General features: G+C 42.6%; 1 protein-coding gene and 1 long non-coding RNA gene across 6 annotated transcripts in view; one reads left to right on the forward strand and one right to left on the reverse strand.

Annotated features, from left to right (window-relative positions):
• Positions 1 to 127: 127 nt before the first annotated feature.
• Positions 128 to 7795, reverse strand: LOC134806918 (RNA binding motif protein 15). Of its 3 annotated transcripts, XM_063798571.1 has the most exons (3): positions 4551 to 7795; positions 1161 to 1271; positions 128 to 498 (listed from the first exon to the last, which is right to left on the reverse strand). In XM_063798571.1, exons 1-2 carry the CDS (start codon positions 7411 to 7413, stop codon positions 1201 to 1203), a joined length of 2934 nt encoding a protein of 977 aa, XP_063654641.1. In that variant the 5' UTR covers positions 7414 to 7795; the 3' UTR covers positions 128 to 498; positions 1161 to 1200. The 3 variants fall into 3 exon arrangements, with proteins under 3 accessions (XP_063654641.1, XP_063654643.1, XP_063654635.1); XM_063798573.1 differs by lacking the exon at positions 1161 to 1271; XM_063798565.1 differs by having other exon boundaries at positions 128 to 1271.
• Positions 7645 to 18444, forward strand: part of LOC104002403 (uncharacterized) — a 52825-nt gene continuing 42025 nt past the window's right edge. The window contains exons 1-2 of one of the 3 annotated variants that reach the window (XR_008548381.2): positions 7694 to 7824; positions 15665 to 15777. This is a non-coding gene — a long non-coding RNA (uncharacterized LOC104002403). Of the gene's footprint in view, positions 7825 to 15664; positions 15778 to 18444 lie in introns of all 3 variants that reach the window. The other 2 variants (XR_010152870.1, XR_010152869.1) reach the window with 2 other exon arrangements.

The following is an 18444-nucleotide window of genomic DNA, read 5'->3' on the forward strand; positions in this document are numbered from 1 at the left end:
AATGAAATTGATGGTCTCCCTGCTTCTTGCTCAAGACATACAAGATCTGAGCAGCAGCAAGCACCCCCTCGGCTGCAAACAAAGGGGTCAAAGGTTTGCCGTCAATTCACTTCCAGGCAGAAAAACATTTTCCTCAAAAGAAACAATTTATTTAGAATAAAACAAAAGCAGCTCAACTGTGAGCGCACGGTTTGAGAGACAGCTACTCTTAAGCTGTGTGAGCCATAAAAAGGGTTTTTCTTTACTTTTCCAGAAATCTTGTGTACACAGCACAAAGCAAAGAGGTCATTTTTTTTCCACTTAAAACACCGGCATTGGCATCACAATAGCAGATACACAACTTTAAGCTGCCATTTTAGTAAAATGCACAAATACTAAACAGATTAGCTTTCTTCCATCAGAGGCCCATGTAAACTCCACATAAGCCACAACTTCTCTTCAAAAAGGTCCATTAGAGCTTTGAATTCCATATCTTCATCCGCTGTTCAACCAGTTTTGCTTGCGGAGGGGGGGGAAAAAAAGGTTATTCAGTACAAATGTTTACAATATTAAAAATATATATATTTCCCCTATGCCATTATAGATGAACATAACATTAACAAGACCTTCCTGGATGGTTCACCTCAACTTCAAAAAGCACCAATAATACCCACTGGCATAAACCTTGAAATGAATTTACTGTATGAATAGACATATAACAAGTAGAACAATAGGGTGGGTTTTTTTAAAGACTGCAATTGAAGATAACAGGACTGAAAATATCCTTTACACTCATGTAACTGAGTAAAACATGTTGAAAAAATTCAGAAAAAAGTTTCACAATCAATTTATAATCTATCAATATATTCTAAATATAACTTAAAAAGTGAAACTATAAAAAGGTGAAGTTTAGTCAAACTTTTGCCCCATCTATTTTCATTCTGTAATTTATATGGAGCAACATAGACTACTCCACATTATTGTAGAAAGGGGTCGATACAAAGCCATTTAAAAATCCACCCTCATCTATGTTACCAAAGACAGCAGCCGTTATTTTAAGAAAACACTCATACAAATAATTGTTAAACAGCCAAAGAACACTTCAGGAATCTCACTTTTCAACTCTGTTTAAACCATACATATAAAACTCTTCATTCAGCTTAACATTTCACTGTGGTTACCTGAAATCATTTCCTCCCTTTAGGGACACCACTATAACCACTATAACAGGGTCAGCGCCAAGTTTTCTCTCTTCTTGTTCTCATACCTAACTCCTATCTGAAAACCAAACCCTGTGAGAGAGACAGAAAAAAAAAATGTCCAGAAATTCTCTCCAAAATTTTTTTCACATAAAAGGTCATTAAGGCCCTCTTCTCAAGAGGATTTCCTAATTCTGTTACCAGAGTTTTTGGTGATTGGTTCCTATATGGACCCAAACTATAGTTCAAGCTGTATATGCATAATGAACAATCTGCCTTAAAAAAGTGGATTTACATTTTTTATTTTTAAAAAAGCATTGTCAGTGAAAACCTGCTAATAGTTTTTAAATAAACCTAAACAATGTCTGACTCTGAAAGCAATAACCAAACACCTGACTCTTATTACTGGACCTAAAATGACCTGTAACTGAGTCAAGAAGGGCCAGAGTATATTTTACCTTCAAAAGGTGACAAATGCTTATAACCAGCCAGGTGATGGACATTTTAAGATGTAATCCTCAAAAGAAAAACTCTATCCACTCTCAGTTGAGAGTCAAAGTACACCAGAAATTTAAAACTTTGTGTGAAAAATTATTTATAGGAATCCCAACAAAATACTTAACCAAAAAGTTAAGCAGAACTATTGGCTAGGTATTGCTTGCTTAATTTTCCATAAAATTTGAAGCTGTGATCTAAAAGTCTTATCTTCACGTTTTTACCAATAATACTTAATAGTCATTAAATGATATCCTGAAGTTTTCTTTCCATTCATTTTAACTGAGTTCCAGAAAAATCAACTACATTAAAATAATTAAAGAAGAAAGATAGAAAAAAATTGGTTGTTACAAAGAACATTCAACGTTGGGATTATTAAATCCTGGCTAATGAGAAGTAGAACCGGTTTTAGACTTTTGCTTTCATTCGAATTCTTAAGGTTTAACTAGATACTTTATGGATATTATGAACCTGCACAAAAGAATGGGCAGTACAAATATGAGGTTCATGTGGACTATGGCACTCTGTAGGTAATGACCAACTAAACATAATTAGTTTTTTATAATACATACATTTAGAAATGGTATCAAGCCATTGTTTCAAAAACACTGAAGCACAAATTGCCCAGACCTAACAAAAGCGGCAATGTCAGGTAAAGATTCAAACAAACATGGAGCAAAAACATAGTACTCTTCTGTAAGCTGTCACACTAACAAAAAACAAAAAACAAACAAAAAAAAAGAAAGTAAAAGAAAAGAAATAAAACACACATTTTGGATGACAGTAAAATTAGATGTCATGGACTTCACTCTCCAAAAGAGCAAAATCATTTGTCCAACTATCTCAACAAAAGATATTCAAAAATTAATGGTTAGTGAGTTTATTTAAACTGGAAAAATGTAGCTGGCCACAAATTATACTATGAGCCCACGTATGCAGACTCCACACTTGCATTAGTTTCTGAACAGGTGTCTACTCCAAACCAAGCACAGCTTTTTGAAAGCAAGAAGCATCAAAAGTCTTCATTATAGGATTTCAGGTATTTTCCCAAGAGGCACAAGGACCTTCATGCTCATAGCCTAGAACCTTCCTTCTCTCAAAATGGCTAGTTTTTCCAGTTTAAAAACAAACAAACAAAAACCCCCACAAAACCTGCAAACTTAAAAAATTATAGATGCATAGTGAAAACCAAGAGGGATGACACAGCAGTGATGACACTTTCGTGCTGACATGCATTAGACACCTGTCATAATGGAAAATAAAAATTACATGACATTTCCCTGGGTTATTATTGGTGCTATTTCAAAACTACCAGCTTTGATAACAGAAAGAAAACAGTTGGGTTCTGCCAGGCTTCAAGTTAAGTCACTTTCATAGAACAGAAACATGACCATGATCCAGAAGGTCCAAAAGTCTCTAATCATAATTAAATATCAAGGGCCTTAGCTGAAGTCTTCAGCACTTAAATCAAGGGAGAAAAATATACTTACTAATGACCTGACAAATTAGGGGTGGGACAGAGGGGATAGATTAAAAAAAAAAAAAAAATCCATTACTGTTAAGCAGCAAAAGTCCTTGTTGAGAACCAGAGATTGATATCATTCTCACCTTTGAAAAAAAAAAAACTGTGAGGCTAAGTTAAATGATCCTGTATTAATTCCGGGTGTCTGGGAAAATAAAACAATTAAAAAAGGTTTTCCTACACTGACATTTCAATTCCGTAGCTGGACAGCAGTGAGAATATTGAACATAAAATTTCCAAGATGTTCAAAACATTTTCAATAATGTAATGTCACTACTGTTTAAATATGAAAATAAAAAGACAAGCAAAATTTTAAAAGAGCATGTCAAAGGCATTTTATGATGACTTTTTAAGAAATTCTGCAATCCAAATATGGCTGATTTAAATGCCCACTGAAATAAAAGATGACTATGAGCCTGCAGACAACTCTTCTTTCTATTATTGAAACCAGAAATTTGAATTGATACAAAAACAAAAACTCATCTTTGATGAAGAACACTTAGTTTTGAAATATGCATGATTAGAACTGTACCTGCTACACCTCTCTGAAAAAGTCAGTAAAAACACCACCACACACCAATAACTGACCAAATAATTCTGATTTTCAAAGCACCTACTCACTTCTTGCATACTAGTGTAAGCATAAGACATATATGGTTTGTAACACAGTCCTTAATTTTTACTGAACAGTTACTGCTACAAACCAAAAGTGCATATATGGGATACAGAACTCTAGAACAAATGATTTTAAAAATGCATGTTAAAGCAAACTCTCTGGGAATAAACTGTATCTTAAGAAATACTCAAATACCTGATTAAAATAATTACATTGCTATACAATTTACCAGCATATCTTTGAGATCCCTGATCAAATTTCAGTCACACACATTTCTGGTAAAAGAATTATTTACCTACACACCAATCGAGTCATTTTTAGGTGGCTATTACTCTCTTTATATGGTCAGTGGACTCCTTTCTCCAAATTCTGACTTTTCAAAATTTTGGTTTTGTAACTCTGAGGATTTTTTAAGCTCAAGATTTAAAAAAAAAACAACTGAATAGAGAAAAAAAATTACTCATAAGGGTGGGAACTCCTAATTAAAGCAAATCTGTCTGCCTGCCTGCTACCTTTAGGGCAGCCCTTTCACTTAAAATAATAGCTAAACAAACAAAAAAAAATAGCTAAACTGTCCTGATTTCTATTTTAAAGACGTTTATAAAAATATAAAAAAGAAAATGTTACAACTAACAACTAAAAAGAAAATTGCATCTGATGCTGTATCCCATTACACATCACAAAACAGGAACCATGTCAAAGTAGTAAATACAAGTTACACATGGACTTTAGGACGCACCACGGACAATGATCATGACCAGGTAATCTTCTTCAGATTTGGCCAGTGCCTTGGCAGGGGAATCCAGGAACTGCTGGGAGAACTCACAAGGTGGGAAGGCATGAAGGACCCCGGTGTTTTCCTTGTCTTTGTTGCCCCCCACAGGGAGGCTGATCACCCCGGCTGCCTGCTTTTGCTTTAAATAGGACACAAGGTTCCTAAGTGGCCTCTGAGTAGAAGTGGCAGTGTCTGATGCAGCTGAGGAAGAGGAGGACCGGCTGTCAGAACTTCCAGGCACAGCCAAAAGAATGGCATAACCATTGGGCCCTGCTACTTTGATGCGTCGAGTTACTTCATCCAACTTGGGCTGGTCCAAACGGAGACGCTGAGTGATCTTGAGCTGGGCCACTTTGCCTCCAGTTGAACCCTCCACAAGAAGACTACTAGCCACTTGGAGGTCACCCTGCAACAGATGCATGTTGGAAGGAAAGTTGCTGTTCTTCAGTAGAAGCATGCCCTGCCAGGCCAAACAGAGTTTGGGAGAGGCTGATGCCACAGGGGCTGTCCCCCCATCCTGTTTCTGGGACGGGGACTTCAGCTTGGAGGAAGCAGTGCTGGTGCTAGGTGCACTCCCATCAGAGCGGTCTTCTTTTTTCAGAGGGCTTTTTCCCTCAGTGGGAGCAGTTGTCCGGTGCTTCCTATCTCGTTCAGCTGATGCAGAGTTTTTACGGTCTCGCTTGTCACCCTGGCTCTTCTCCAAACTACCTCGTCTGTCTCTGATTGGAGAGGGCCTTTCCAAGAGAAGACGGGAAGATCGATCATTGTCGCTGTTGTAACGATCCCGGCTACTGCTCAATTCTGGACTGCGGTCAGGAGAAGGAGCGCAGTGACGTTTTCGTGGGCGGTCACTCTCAGGAGACCTATCCAGATGACGTCCTCCACTCTCCTCAGGCAGCCTTCGCTTCCTAGGCTGGTCTCTGCTGCTGGGCAGATCTCGATCACCTCTGTCCCGGTCCAAGGACCAACCATCCCGCCTGCGATCTAGGCTATCCAGTGGCTCGTAAGCAGGCACAGAAGTAGCTGCAGTCCGAGTGCTGCGTTCTCGGACTGGGGGTGGGGGTGGCACCCAATCAGAGTCAGGATAAAGGTCCCTATCACGATCTCTGTATAGTAAGGGTGGTGTCCTATCCCGAGCACCCCTCAAAGGGTCTGGTGCCCGATGTCCAAAAGCATCTGTCACCAGCTCATAATGAGTCAAGGGCAGAGGCTGCAGATACTGCTGCTGGTAACGATGTTCGGTGTCGGCAAAGTCTACTCTAAGGCGTCGATCTGGGCCACCAAGTGGGAAGCCCCGCATATGGGTCCAGGCAGCATGCGCTGCATCCAGGCTTTCATACTGGATATATGCCCAACTATCACCTTTTCGGTAGTCTATGGTGCGTATGGTGCCAAATCGATCAAATTCTCGTGCCAGGGCAGCAAGAGGAACCCAAGGTCCCAGGCCTCCCACCCAGAGGCGGGTGGTGGGTGTAGCTTTACCATAACCAATTTTGATAGGATTCCGAATTATAATTTTGCCAGACATTGCTAATTTGGCCCGGTGAGACATATCTAAGTTCTCAAATTTGAGAAAGCCGTAAGTACTAGTCTGGCCGCGAGAAGGCCTCTTGATATCTACTTCTGTGATGACTCCAAAGCGATCAAACGCCCTTCTTAAATCACTCTCCGTTACAGTGATGTCTAGGTTGCCCAAGAAGAGCGTCCGGTTAGCTCGCTGATCATCCTCGGGTGAAATCTCATCCACTTCTCTGAAAGGAGCAGCACCTGCTCCAGCTCCCACCCTTGGCTCAAGACTGTATGCAGGGCGCACTCTCTCATAGAACGGGTAGTCTCTTTCTCTCTCCAGGTCTCGAGGCAATGGTGGCGGAGGTGGAGGGGGCAGGCGGCCAAGAGCCAACTGCTGCAGCCGGTAGTCTCTGTATCCCAAAGCAGCGCCACCAGGGGAAAGTGATCTCTGGCCTCCACCACCTCCAGGGGGGTGCCGGTGACCACCTACAGAGGCCCCGACCACGCTGGCTGATGGAGGATAAGTATCTTTGTCTAAAGGGGAGCGGCTGCGGCGCCGGCTCACATACACAGCTTCTATCTTCAGAGGCCGGTCATAGAGCACCAGGCGGCCTCTGGCATGCTTGGCCGCCCGCGCGTCCTCTGGCCGCCGGAAGTTCACAAAGGCTACCCGCTCATCCCCGCTGCCAGAACCCGACAGATGACTGATTTTCACACTTACATCACCGAAGCGTTTGAACTCATGAAACAGGCCGTCCTCCACCGCTTCGTCACTAAGCTGGGACCCCAATTCGCTTATCTTCAGAGTCTTGTATTCCGCGCCGTCCCCGCCGCCGGGAGCTGAGGAGGCGGCCCCAGAGGAACGTGACTCCCCGCCTCCACCCCGGGAGCTGCTGCGCGACTCGCCCCCGCCCGAAGAATTTTTGGTGCTCGGGGAGCTATAACTATGCAAGCGGCTACTGGAGCTGCCCCCACCGGTGTCATACTCGCGGCTGCCACCTCGACTGCTGGACTTGTCCAGGTGGAGACTCCGCCGCGACCCACCGCCGCTATCGGTCTTTCCGCTGCTGCTCCCATTGCTGCCACCAGAGCCCCCTAACTTCTTGCTCCGCTCACCGCGGGAAGTCGAGTCCTCACCACCACGAGAGCGTTTGGCCTTCACTGGCGAGCGCTCTTTTCCCTTCATTGTTGCGGGTCGTCGGAGGTCGTCTCCGCGGAGCTGAGTAACCCGCCGCCCCGCGCTCGTTTCACACAGCGGAACCGCACGCCGCCATCTTGGACTCCGCCGCGGCACAGGGTCCCGCCCCGCAGTCCTCATTGGCCAATTAGCTCTCTCTTCTACAGTCTCATTGGGAAAATTATTTGTCTATCTTTACATCTCCCCGCGCTCCAGGAAGGCGCCCGCCCAACCACTGTTATTGGGTTTCCAACCCCCTAGTCGGAGTACCTCATTGGTTACATTTGTTGTCTATCTTAACGGTTCCTCGCGCCAGACTGTAGCTCCGCCCCTCGCACTCTGCGGTCACGTGACCCAAAGTGTTGAGGTGTTGATTGGACAAAAAGTCTGCCCTGTAACGGTACTTCTTGCTCAGTGAAAGCAGCAACCCCACCTCCTTATCCCTTTCATTGGCTTATAAACCCGTCCTTTAAACCACTATTTGGGAGGTCGGGCCATCAGTTTCGGCGTTTTTTCCAGAGAGGCAGGCTCACAGCGATATCGCGAGAGACGGTAAGCTCCCTCTTTCGACCCCCTTTTTCCAACTCCTCCGGCGGCTAAAAGAAGTTTAAATCTGATTGGATGTCGGCAAGGAAGTTGATAGGCTGAAATAACTGTCCATCACTCGCTTAAAGGGGTAGGCCTGTATAACGGAGGAGGCTGACTGAAGGTGAAAGACTAGAACACGTGCTTGCTGTGCGACGTCACTTAGATGTCGCGAGAGGGTGACTGTGCGCCAGCCCCGCCTCCCTGCGTTTTCGGCGTTCTCCCCACAAACATTTGTTAAGTTCCGTCGGGTATTTGGCTGTGCTTCGGCCCTTGGAGTTCGAAACTTCTGAGCTCCCCGCCGTCGTGCCTGTGCCGGCCAAGGGGCGGGGTAGGCTCTCCGGCTGTCGGGGCCCTCCAGTCCCTCAGGAAGCCGTCCTGGGACGCCTAGCGGACACCATTTTACGTCGCTGTGGTAGCTGAGTGAACAGCCGGGGGGAGCCCCGCCCCCCGCGCGCGGGAGAGCGCCGCCCGCGGTCACCTGGGCCCGCGGGGCAGAGAGTTCACGGTTCCTGCAGCCTCGGGTCATGCTGACGCCCCCGGGCGGTGCTAACACGTAACACGCGGGACCTCGAGAGCTAGGAAGCAGGGCTACTAAGACGCAGCCCTCGCCCAGGAGCCCGTCTCTCCCGCGAGCTACCCGTTCCCGCCCAAGTACTCCGGGTAACCGAGGGGAGTGACTGTCGCTCCCCGCCTCGTGGCCCGCGGGCGGAGCCGGAACTGTCGGGACACCGCGGACGTGTCTTTGGGCGGCATGTTTTATGTTGCGAATCTGTGTGGATTTTTAAATTCTGTATTCCCCTAAAATAGCAGTGTTTTTAATATGTAATGCTTCTACCCTGAAAATCACCAAGCGAAATTTAGGCTCCATGCAGATATGTCCCTTGTTTTTCCCCCTGTGGCTTCTTGTATCCCTTGGCACTCTTATTGTGTGTTAAAAGCCAGCAGCACAGGCACCTTGCGGCCGCTCCAGATCCACCTCGTTTGGCTCCTTCAGTCGTTCGCCGTACAACTTTCCTTTCCATAGTGCGTTACTGTGGCGGACAGAGCACCTGTGAGAGGTGCAGGCGATGCCGAGCTTAGGGGGGTATGGCCTGTGCCCCAGCACTCGCCGGTTGCTGGAGGGACGCAGCGCTGAGGTCACCACAGCCTTTAGACTGTCTGCAGCCCTCCCAGGTTCGCGCCGGGGCGGAGGTTATGAGGATTCTCGTATTGATCCGGTCCTCAACCCTATTTCCCAAGATCCAATCTATAGTAGAGGGTGTGAGATGTTTTTAAACATGACATTTTTCAAGGTAACAATAATATCCCAAAAGCTGAAACCTAAACTTAAAAACTGTGTTAAGATTAGGGACTGTAACCTAAATTTAGCCTTGGCTGAGCCATCCTTCTTTTTGTAAATAATTGTGAGGAATGTGAAGCTGGAGGCCTTCTATCTCTTGATTAGATCAAAGAAACTCGAAGGAAGAAGCTCAATTGTAAAGCATAAAAATCCACAATATTGTAATGTGTAGACATCTTCATTGTATTAAAATGGGAAATAAAACTTCATAAGGCATAAAATAATGTGTATAATACGCTACCATTTGTGGTTTTAAAAACGTTTGTATTTATGAGTATGTACATTTAAAAAATATATTTTCATGGAAACTTTCTTGACAAACACACGGGAAATTGTTACTAGGATTGCCCTGAAGAGGGGTGCGAGGGTCTGGAGTAGGAGGGAGACTTTTCTTTGTAGAAATCTTTTGTTTCTACAAAGGGCGCTATTACTCCTTCAGTTTAAAAAATAACATTTTTAACTTTCCTTAAACTATTTTTGTGGAAAAAGTTTAAAATTTATAAAAGAATACTTTAAAGAACTCCCATGTGTACCCAACACCCTATTTCAGCAATTATCAAATCATGTCAATCTTGTTTCATCTGCATCACTCTTCCCACTCTTCCTTTCTCCATTATTTTCTTCCGGACTTACCTGATACATTTCCTGCCCCAGTTGTGGAATCAGCCATTTCTCCAGAGAGCTCTGGTTCCTTTTAGTGGGAGATGGTATTTAAAGATAAAAATCTGGATGCTGGAGGATAAAAAACACATGAACACATTATTTGTAAAAGCATGAAATAAAAAGTTATAGCTGGGTTTAAATCTGTTTCAAGGTTATATTAATAGACCACAAATGGAAATTGAAGTTAAGCCATTATCTGATTACTCAATGTAATAACCAATCGAGATAATAAACCAGGCACCAGAGTGACTTTTTAACCTAAATAGACCTGCTAAGGTGACTCACTGATCAAAGAAAAAGATAATGACCAAATCAGTAGTTTTCCAAACTTCAAGATAGGGGTTGAGGGAGCACAAGATTTGAGAGAAATAATTCAGGGAGATAAACAGACACCCAGTCTGTGTGAACATGCACCAGAGGCATGCCAAGCTTAGTGGCTTGCCACTTCAAATACCAGGGAGCTTGATGGAAGCTACTGCCTGCAGCTGGCTATAGTACAAAGGCTTGCCTAGGGGGACTGGAAATCTGCCTGGAGCCAAGAGTGCTAGTAAGTTTTATGGTTAGATGGAAAAGGCCTAGATTCCATTAAGAGTAACAGCCAAAATATTGCCTGTGATGTGTATGTGTGTGTGTGTGTGTGTGTGTGTGTTTCCAAAACGAATGACATAAGTTGGATCCATGCTGTAGTTAAAATAAGTGATTGTTTTCATTTCCTTTGTGTTATTGTCCCCAAAATTACCCCCTCCCCTGGCTTCCAGCAGATACTACCTGAAAATCCTTTGTGTTCTTTAAAGCAGTGGTCCCCAAACTTTTTGGCATCAGGGACCAGTTTCATGGAACTGTTCCACCTCAGATCATCAGGCATTAGATTATCATAAGGAACACACAACCCACATCCCTCACATACTCCATTCACAATAGGGTTAGCCCTCCTCTGAGAATCAAATGCCTCTGCTGATCTGTCAGGAGGCAGAGCTCAGGCAGTAATGCTCCCTCCCCTGCCCCTCACCTGCTGTGCAGCCACGTCCTAACAGGCAACTGACCATTACTGGTCCACAGCCTGGGGTCTGGGAACCCCTGCTTTAAAGCATAAAGCTGCTTAGTGAGTTTTTTATTTTTTTGTTTTTTCTTTTTTGTTGTTTTGTTTTGTTTTTGTTTTTGTTTTAGAGACAGGGACTTGCTCTGTCACCCAGGCTGGAGTGTAATGGTGCAGTCATAACTCACTGCAACCTCAAATTCCTGGGCTCAAGCAATCCTCCCGATTCAGCCTTCCATGTAGCTAGGACCACAGGCACACACCACCACACTAAGCTAATTTTTTAATTTTTTGTAGCAATGGGGTCTAGCTGTCTTGCCCAGGCTTATCTCAAACTACTGGCCTCAAGTGATCCTCCTATCTCAGCCTCCCCAAAGCACTGGGATTACAGATGTGAGCCACTGCACCCAACCAAGTTAGGTTTTATCCTCTGTTTACATGTGTGCTTTAGAGAGGGCACATGTGTAAAAGTGGATAAAAGTGACCCATGGTTTAGTTGGCCAGGACTTTGAACCCTTCTTTTGCTGTTGCTGTTGGAATTGTTAAGGTGCAACCTGAGCTTTCATTTGATCTCTTTGTGATCAATGGCCAGATTTGTGAGGAGAGCTGACCTAGGTGAGGAGGATTTTCGGTGGTCATGAAAACAGGGCTGGACAAAGTGGCTCACGCCTGTAATCCCAGCACTTTGGGAGACCAAGATGGGTGTATCACTTGAGGTCAGGAGTTGGAGATCAGCATGGCCAACATGGTGAAACCCCACCCCGTGTCTCTACTAAAAATACAAAAATTAGCCAGGCCTGGTAGCAGACGCCTGTAATCCCAGCTACTCGGGAGGCGAAGGCAGGAAAATCGCTTGAACCCAGGAGACAGAGGTTGCAGTGAGCTGAAATGGTGCCACAGCACTCCGGCCTGGACGACAGATCAAGACTCTGTCTCAAAAAAGAAAAAAATGAAAGAAAACAGAGTTAAGTTACCAGCAGATTCCCTGAGCATCAGAGCAGCTCTGTAAGGATAGTAAAAAAAAAAAAAAAAAAACCACTGAACTGTATACTTTATTTATTTATTTATTTATTTGATGGAGTGTTGCTCAGTTGCCTAGGCTGGAGTGCAGTGATGCAATCTCAGCTCACTGAAGCCTCCACCTCCCGGGTTGAGGTGATTCTCCTGCCTCAGCCTCCAAAGTAGCTGGGATTACAGGTATGCACAACCACGCCCAGCTAATTTTAGAATTGTGTATTTTAAATGCATAAACTTTATGGTATATAAATTAAGCTTAATAAAGATTGAAAACATACTGGCATCTTAAACTTATGTGTATGTTTTCAATCAAATGTCCTCTTTCCACCCTCATCTTTCCTAGGTTTTATTGTTTGTGTATCCTCAATATACGCACAAAAAATTACAACTGCAATATGAAATTTATCTTGAGAGTTGAGAGCCATCCAATTTCCTGGCAGATGCAAAAAAGAGGCTAAAGCTGGGAATTGAAAATTTTTTTCTATCCATAATAGCAGATTAAAATTTTCTATTTCATCTTCCTTCATAAAATGAGTGGTGTCTTGACAGTGAGGTTTATTTTGTTTGGTCTGCAGAAAAAGTGTATCTTTTTACCCTTAGGCAAATATTAAGTCCCACAAGTAGCAAACAAGCATTCAGGACCCAGTTTGTGTTACAAAATCACTATTTGTGGTCTGTGAGAGTTTTTTTTAACAGCTTTATTAAGATATAATTTATATACCATAAAGTTTACCCACTCAAAGTAATACAATTCAGGGGGTTTTAGTATCCTTACAGAGCTGTCCATGTGGTTCCTCCTTTAATATTGTTATAGAAAGCACTCTGCTATAACTTTTTCATGACTAAGCCGTAATGTAATTATCTCTTTTATTTATTTAGACACCTTATAGGGTAGTGATTAAGAGTACAGACTCTGGAGGCTGCGAGCCTGGATTAAATCCCAGCTCTGCTATGGGCCTCAGAAGAGTTACTGGTAACCTCTCTGGGCCTTGGTTTTCTCCTCACAGGGAAAATTAAATGGGTTAAACTATATAAAGAGCTTAGAACAGTGCCTGGCACATGGTAAGCACTATATAAATGATTGCTATTATTAATATATTTTCTCTTTGAACTTGGGTATATAGAATTGGATTAATTGTAATCTTTAATTCATGGTATACAATCATCAATGGTCCATATATGGGCCATTCAACGTTTATTATTTATTAATAACATAATGAATATCCCTGAACCCAGCACTCAATCCAGCACTCAAACAAATAGAAAATTATCAGTAATTTACATCTACCTAAATGCTGCTCCTCTATCCTGTCTACTGCCCATCTTCATAGATATCCTGAATCTAGCATTTAACAATCCTTGCCTTGTAAAGGAATTTTTAAAGGAATTTTAAAGAGTTCATGTGTGTGTGCTTGCACATGTGTGCACACACATACTTTAAAAGTATATTCTTTTCATTTCGGTTGTTTTTGAACTTTATACAAACGTGTATTCGAACAACACACTATATATAATTCCTGAGATTTGCATTTTTCATTTATTGTGTTACTATGATTCTTGCATGTTATCATACATAGTAGCTATAGTTTATTTCCATTGTTGTAAAATATTCCATTATATTGAATATACTACTACTTATATATCCATTCTTCTTTTGATTTGGGCTATGAGTATTTTTTACTTTTTGTGCTATTATGAAGAGTGCTTGATATAGTTTGAATGTTGTCCCCTCTAATCTCATGTTGAAATGTTATCTTCAGTGTTGGTGGTGGGGCCTGGTGAGAGGCATTTGGATCATGGGGGAGGATCCTTCACGGCTTGGTGCTGTCCTCGTGATAGTGAGTGAGTTCTCCAGAGTTCTGGTTGTTTAAAAGTATATGTCACTCCACTCTCTCTCACTCCCACTCTCACTATGTGATATGCTGGCTCCCCCTTTGCCTTCTGCCATGATTGTAAGCAGGCCAAAACCTCACCAGAAGCTGAGCAGATGTCAGCACCATGCTTCCTGTACAGCCTGCAGAACTATGAGCCAGTTAAAACCTCTTTTCTTTATAAATTACCCCAGTCTTGTGTATTCCTTTATAGCAACGCAGAATGGCCTAACGCAGTGCTATGATGAAGATTCTTATTCATATGTCCTGAGGCACACATGCAAGAATTCCCCTGGGATAGGATGGAGAGGTGAAGGATACCTAGGAGTGGAATTACTGGATTAAAAAGTTATATTGAAGCTGGCCTGTAACCCCAGCTACTCAGGAGGCTGAGGTGGACAGATCACTTGAGCCCAGGAGTTCAAGGCCAGCCTGGGTCATATAGTGAGACCCTCCCTGTCTCTTAAAAAAAAAAAAAGGTTATATTGAATATCCAATTTCACAGGATAATGTCAAATTGTTTTCTAAAGTGGTATTTAGCAATTTACAGTCTCATCAGTAGTGTATAAGAGATCTTATTGATCCACGTCACTAACATTTTATAACTTTTTTTAATCAAATGGACATAAAATAGCATGTCTCTGTGGTTTTGATATTTTATTTCCTTGATTACTAGTGAGGTTGCATATCTCTTTATAAGTTTACTGGCCATATATATTTCTTCATCTATGAAATATCTACTCATGTATTTTGCTCCTCTATTGAATTGTATGTTTCTTATAGGTATATGAGTTTTTCACATGTTCTTGATCCTAATGCTTTATTATAGAGTGTATGTATGGCAAACATCTTTTTCTAGTTGTGGCTTATCTTTTCACACAATTTAAGCTGATATTTAAGAAACAAATTCTTAATTTAAATAAGATTGAATTTATCAACATTTTATAGTTAGCACTTTCTGTATCTTGTCTAAGAAATCCTCATCACTTTCCCCAACCCTGCCACCAGTATTTGACTATATTAAATTTGTGTTCCTTCTTATAAATTATAAGGCAGAGTGGTTCACACCTGTAATCCCAGCACTTAGGGAGGCAGAGAGGGGAGGATAGCTTGAGCCCAGGAGTTTGAGATCTGCATGGGCAACATAGCGAGACCCTGTTCTCCACAAAAAGGAAAGAAAAAGACAAAAAAAAGTCTCCCTATAAAAAAATTATTTTTCCTTATTAAAAAAGTATTTCAGTGAATATGGATTTTTTTCATTTAATTAGGTCTTATTTCGTTTCCTTCAGCAAAATTTGTATACTTGATGAATACTCTTGCATCTCTTTTAGTATGGTTCGTAACTATTGGTAATGGTGTCTTTTTAAATTAAATTATGCTTTTTATTTGTCTGTTGTCAGGATTCAAAATACAGCCCCTTGCTAAATTTTTTTTTTTTTTTTGAGACAGGGTCTCACTCTGTTGCCCAGGCTGGAGGGCAGTGGTGTGATCACGGCTCACTGCAGCCTCGACCTCCCAGGGCTTAGGTGATCCTCTCACCTCAGTTTTTGTATTTTTAGTGGAGATAGGGTTTCACCATATTGCCCAGGCTGATCTTGAACTCCTGGGCTCAAGCGATCTCCCCACCTTGGCTTCCCAAAGTGCTGGGATTACAAGCATGAGCCATTGTGCCTGACCCCCTTTTAGTTTTTTATGTAGGCAGTCATATCATCTACAAATAGTAAGAATATTTCTTCCTTTCTAATCCTTATGATTTTGCTTTTCTGGTGTTACTGTGCTAACTTTGACTGATAGAATCTTTGATAGAATGTTACATAGAAAGAATGATGGTAAGCACTATTATTCCTCATTTTATTTTATTTTTATTTTTTGAGACAGAGTTTCACTCTCGTTGCCCAGGCTGGAGTGCAATGGCATGATCTTGGCTCACTGCAACATCTGCCTCCTGGGTTCCAGTGATTCCCCTGCCTCAGCCTCCTGAGCACCAACAGGTCTGTCTAATTTTTTCTATTTTTAGTAAGGAGAGAGGCCATTTCTCCTCCTGTCCCGTCTCCAAAGAAAAGGAGGAAGTAAAAACTGAAAAATAACAGACTGATCAGCGCCACTGGCCAGGCCTGTAGGTTAAAGATTAACCCTCACCCTGGCCAGGCGTGGTGGCTCGTGCCTGTAATCCCAGCACTTTGGGAGGCCGAGGAGGGCGGATCACGAGGTCAGGAGATCGAGACCATCCTGGCTAACATGGTGAAACCGTGTCTCTACTAAAAATACAAAAAAAATTAGCTGGGCGTGGTGGCAGGCACCTGGAGTCCCAGCTACTCGGGAGGCTGAGACAGGAGAATGGCGTGAACCCGGGAGGCGGAGCTTGCAGTGAGCCGAGACTGTGCCACTGCACTCCAGCCTGGGCAACAGAGCAAGACTCTGTCTTAAAAAAAAAAAAAAAGATTAACACCCACCCTAACTGCTCGTGCTATCTATAGATCACAGACAATGGTATAGAGAAATACTTGCCTTGCTTACCCCTGCCGCTAGTGTTTGTGGACATAGTCACACACCTCTTGCTTGCTCAATCTATCACGACCTTTTCACGTGGACTTCTTAGAGTTGGAAGCCCTTAAAAGGGCCAGGAACTCTTTCTTTGGGGAGCTCGGTTCTTGAGACGCAATTCTGCCGATGCTCCCAGCCGAATAAAGCCTCTTCCTTCTTTAACCTGGTGTCTGAGGGGTTTTGTCTGCGGCTCATCCTGCTACATTAGTAGAGATGGGGTTTCACCACTTTGGTCAGGCTGGTCTCGAACTGCTGTCCTCAGGTGATCCATCCGCCTCAGCCTCCCAGAGCGCTGGGATTACAGGTGTGAGCAACTGCACCTGGCTTATTATTCCTAATTTTAAAAGGAGTACTTCTAATGTTTCTCCATTTAAGATGATGTTTATTATGCATTTTGTTTGTTTTCTTATTATCCTTACCTTAAGAAAATTCGCTTTATTCCAGTTAGCTATCAAGTTTTTAATTATAGAAGTTGAATTTCTTCCAGAGTAGACGAGAGACATGTCAATAAAATCAATGCCTAATGCTACCTTATATCCTAGATGGGAAAAGAAGCTATAAAGCACAAAACAAATGGAGTATCTCTTATCCAAAATGCTTGGGTCCAGAAGTGTTTCAGATTTTTTTTTCTGGATTTTGAAATATTTGCATATACATAATGAGATATCTTGGGGATGGGACCCAAGTCTAAACATGAAACTCATTTATGTTTCATATATATCTTATAACTTGAAGATAATTTTATACAATATTTTAAATAATTGTGGCTGGGCGCGGTGGCTCATGACTGTAATCCCAGCGCTTTGGGAGGCCAAGGCGGGCGGATCACCTGAGATCAGGAGTTCGAGACCAGCCTGGCCAACATGGTGAAACCCTGTCTCTACTAAAATACAAAAATTAGCCGGGCATGGTGGCATGCGCCTGTAATCCCAGCTGCTTGGGGGGCTGAGACAGGAGAATCACTTGAACCCAGGAGGTGGAGGTTGCAGTGAGCCAAGATGGTGCCACTGCACTCCAGCCTGGGCAATATGGTAAGACTCCGTCTCAAAAGAAAATAAAGTAATAATAATTTTGTGCATGAAACCAAGTTTGTGTTAACGTTTATGTGTGGAAATTTCCACTTGCGGCTTCATGTCAGTACTCAAAAAGTTTTGGGTTTGGGAGCATTTGAAATTTCATGTTAAGGATGCTCAACCTGTACTGGGACAATTAATACAATTTGAATATGTATTATGAATTAGTTAATAGTAATGTACCAATGTTATAGTTCCTGATTTTGATCGGTGTTCTGGGGTTATTAAGATAATGCCTTTAAGGTCAGAAACACATGCTGAAATACTTAAGGTGTGAAAGGAAAATAAATCGTGGGATCCTCAAATCACTAAGCCAAAGGGAAAAATCAAGCTTGGAACTGCTTAGGGCAAACCTGCTTCCCATTCTATTCCTAAAAAAGATAGCTACTAAGATAAAAAAGCTACATACCTCACTCACAATTTGTCCACAGGGAAATTCCTTGCGGACAAAGGACAGACAGAACTCAAAGTCATCCCTCTGCTCACTAAGATAAATGCATATCTGATTGCTTCCTTTGGAAAGGCTAATGAGAAACTAAAAAGAATGCAACCATCTGTCTCTTATCTACCTATGACCTGGAAGCTGCCTCCTCGCTTCAAGTTGTCTCACTTTTCCCAACCAAACCAATGTACATCTTGCATGTATTGTTTGATGTCTCATGTTGCCCTAAAATGTATAAAACCAAACTGTGCCCTGACCACCTTGGGTACATGTTGTCAGGACCTCCTGAGGCTGTGTCACGGGCATGCGTCCTTAACTTTGGCAAAATAGACTTTCTAATTGATTGAGACCTGTCTCAGATACTTCCAGTTCACAAAGGGTAAAGTAAAGGGATATCTCCAACTTCCTCTAAATGACTCAGAAAACTTTCAAGGAACAGATTATTTCCTTCTATTTTGTGGCTCTGCACTTCTACTGAATTATGATCTGACATGGCTTCTCAAGTTGCAGCCATGATAAGCATTCCAGTCAGCCAACAGGAAAGAAGGGAGGAACAGCAGCATGCCAGCTTCCTTTTACAACACTACCTGGAAGTGACA

Source organism: Pan troglodytes, chromosome 1, assembly GCF_028858775.2.
Source record: "Pan troglodytes isolate AG18354 chromosome 1, NHGRI_mPanTro3-v2.0_pri, whole genome shotgun sequence".
NCBI lineage: Eukaryota > Metazoa > Chordata > Mammalia > Primates > Hominidae > Pan > Pan troglodytes.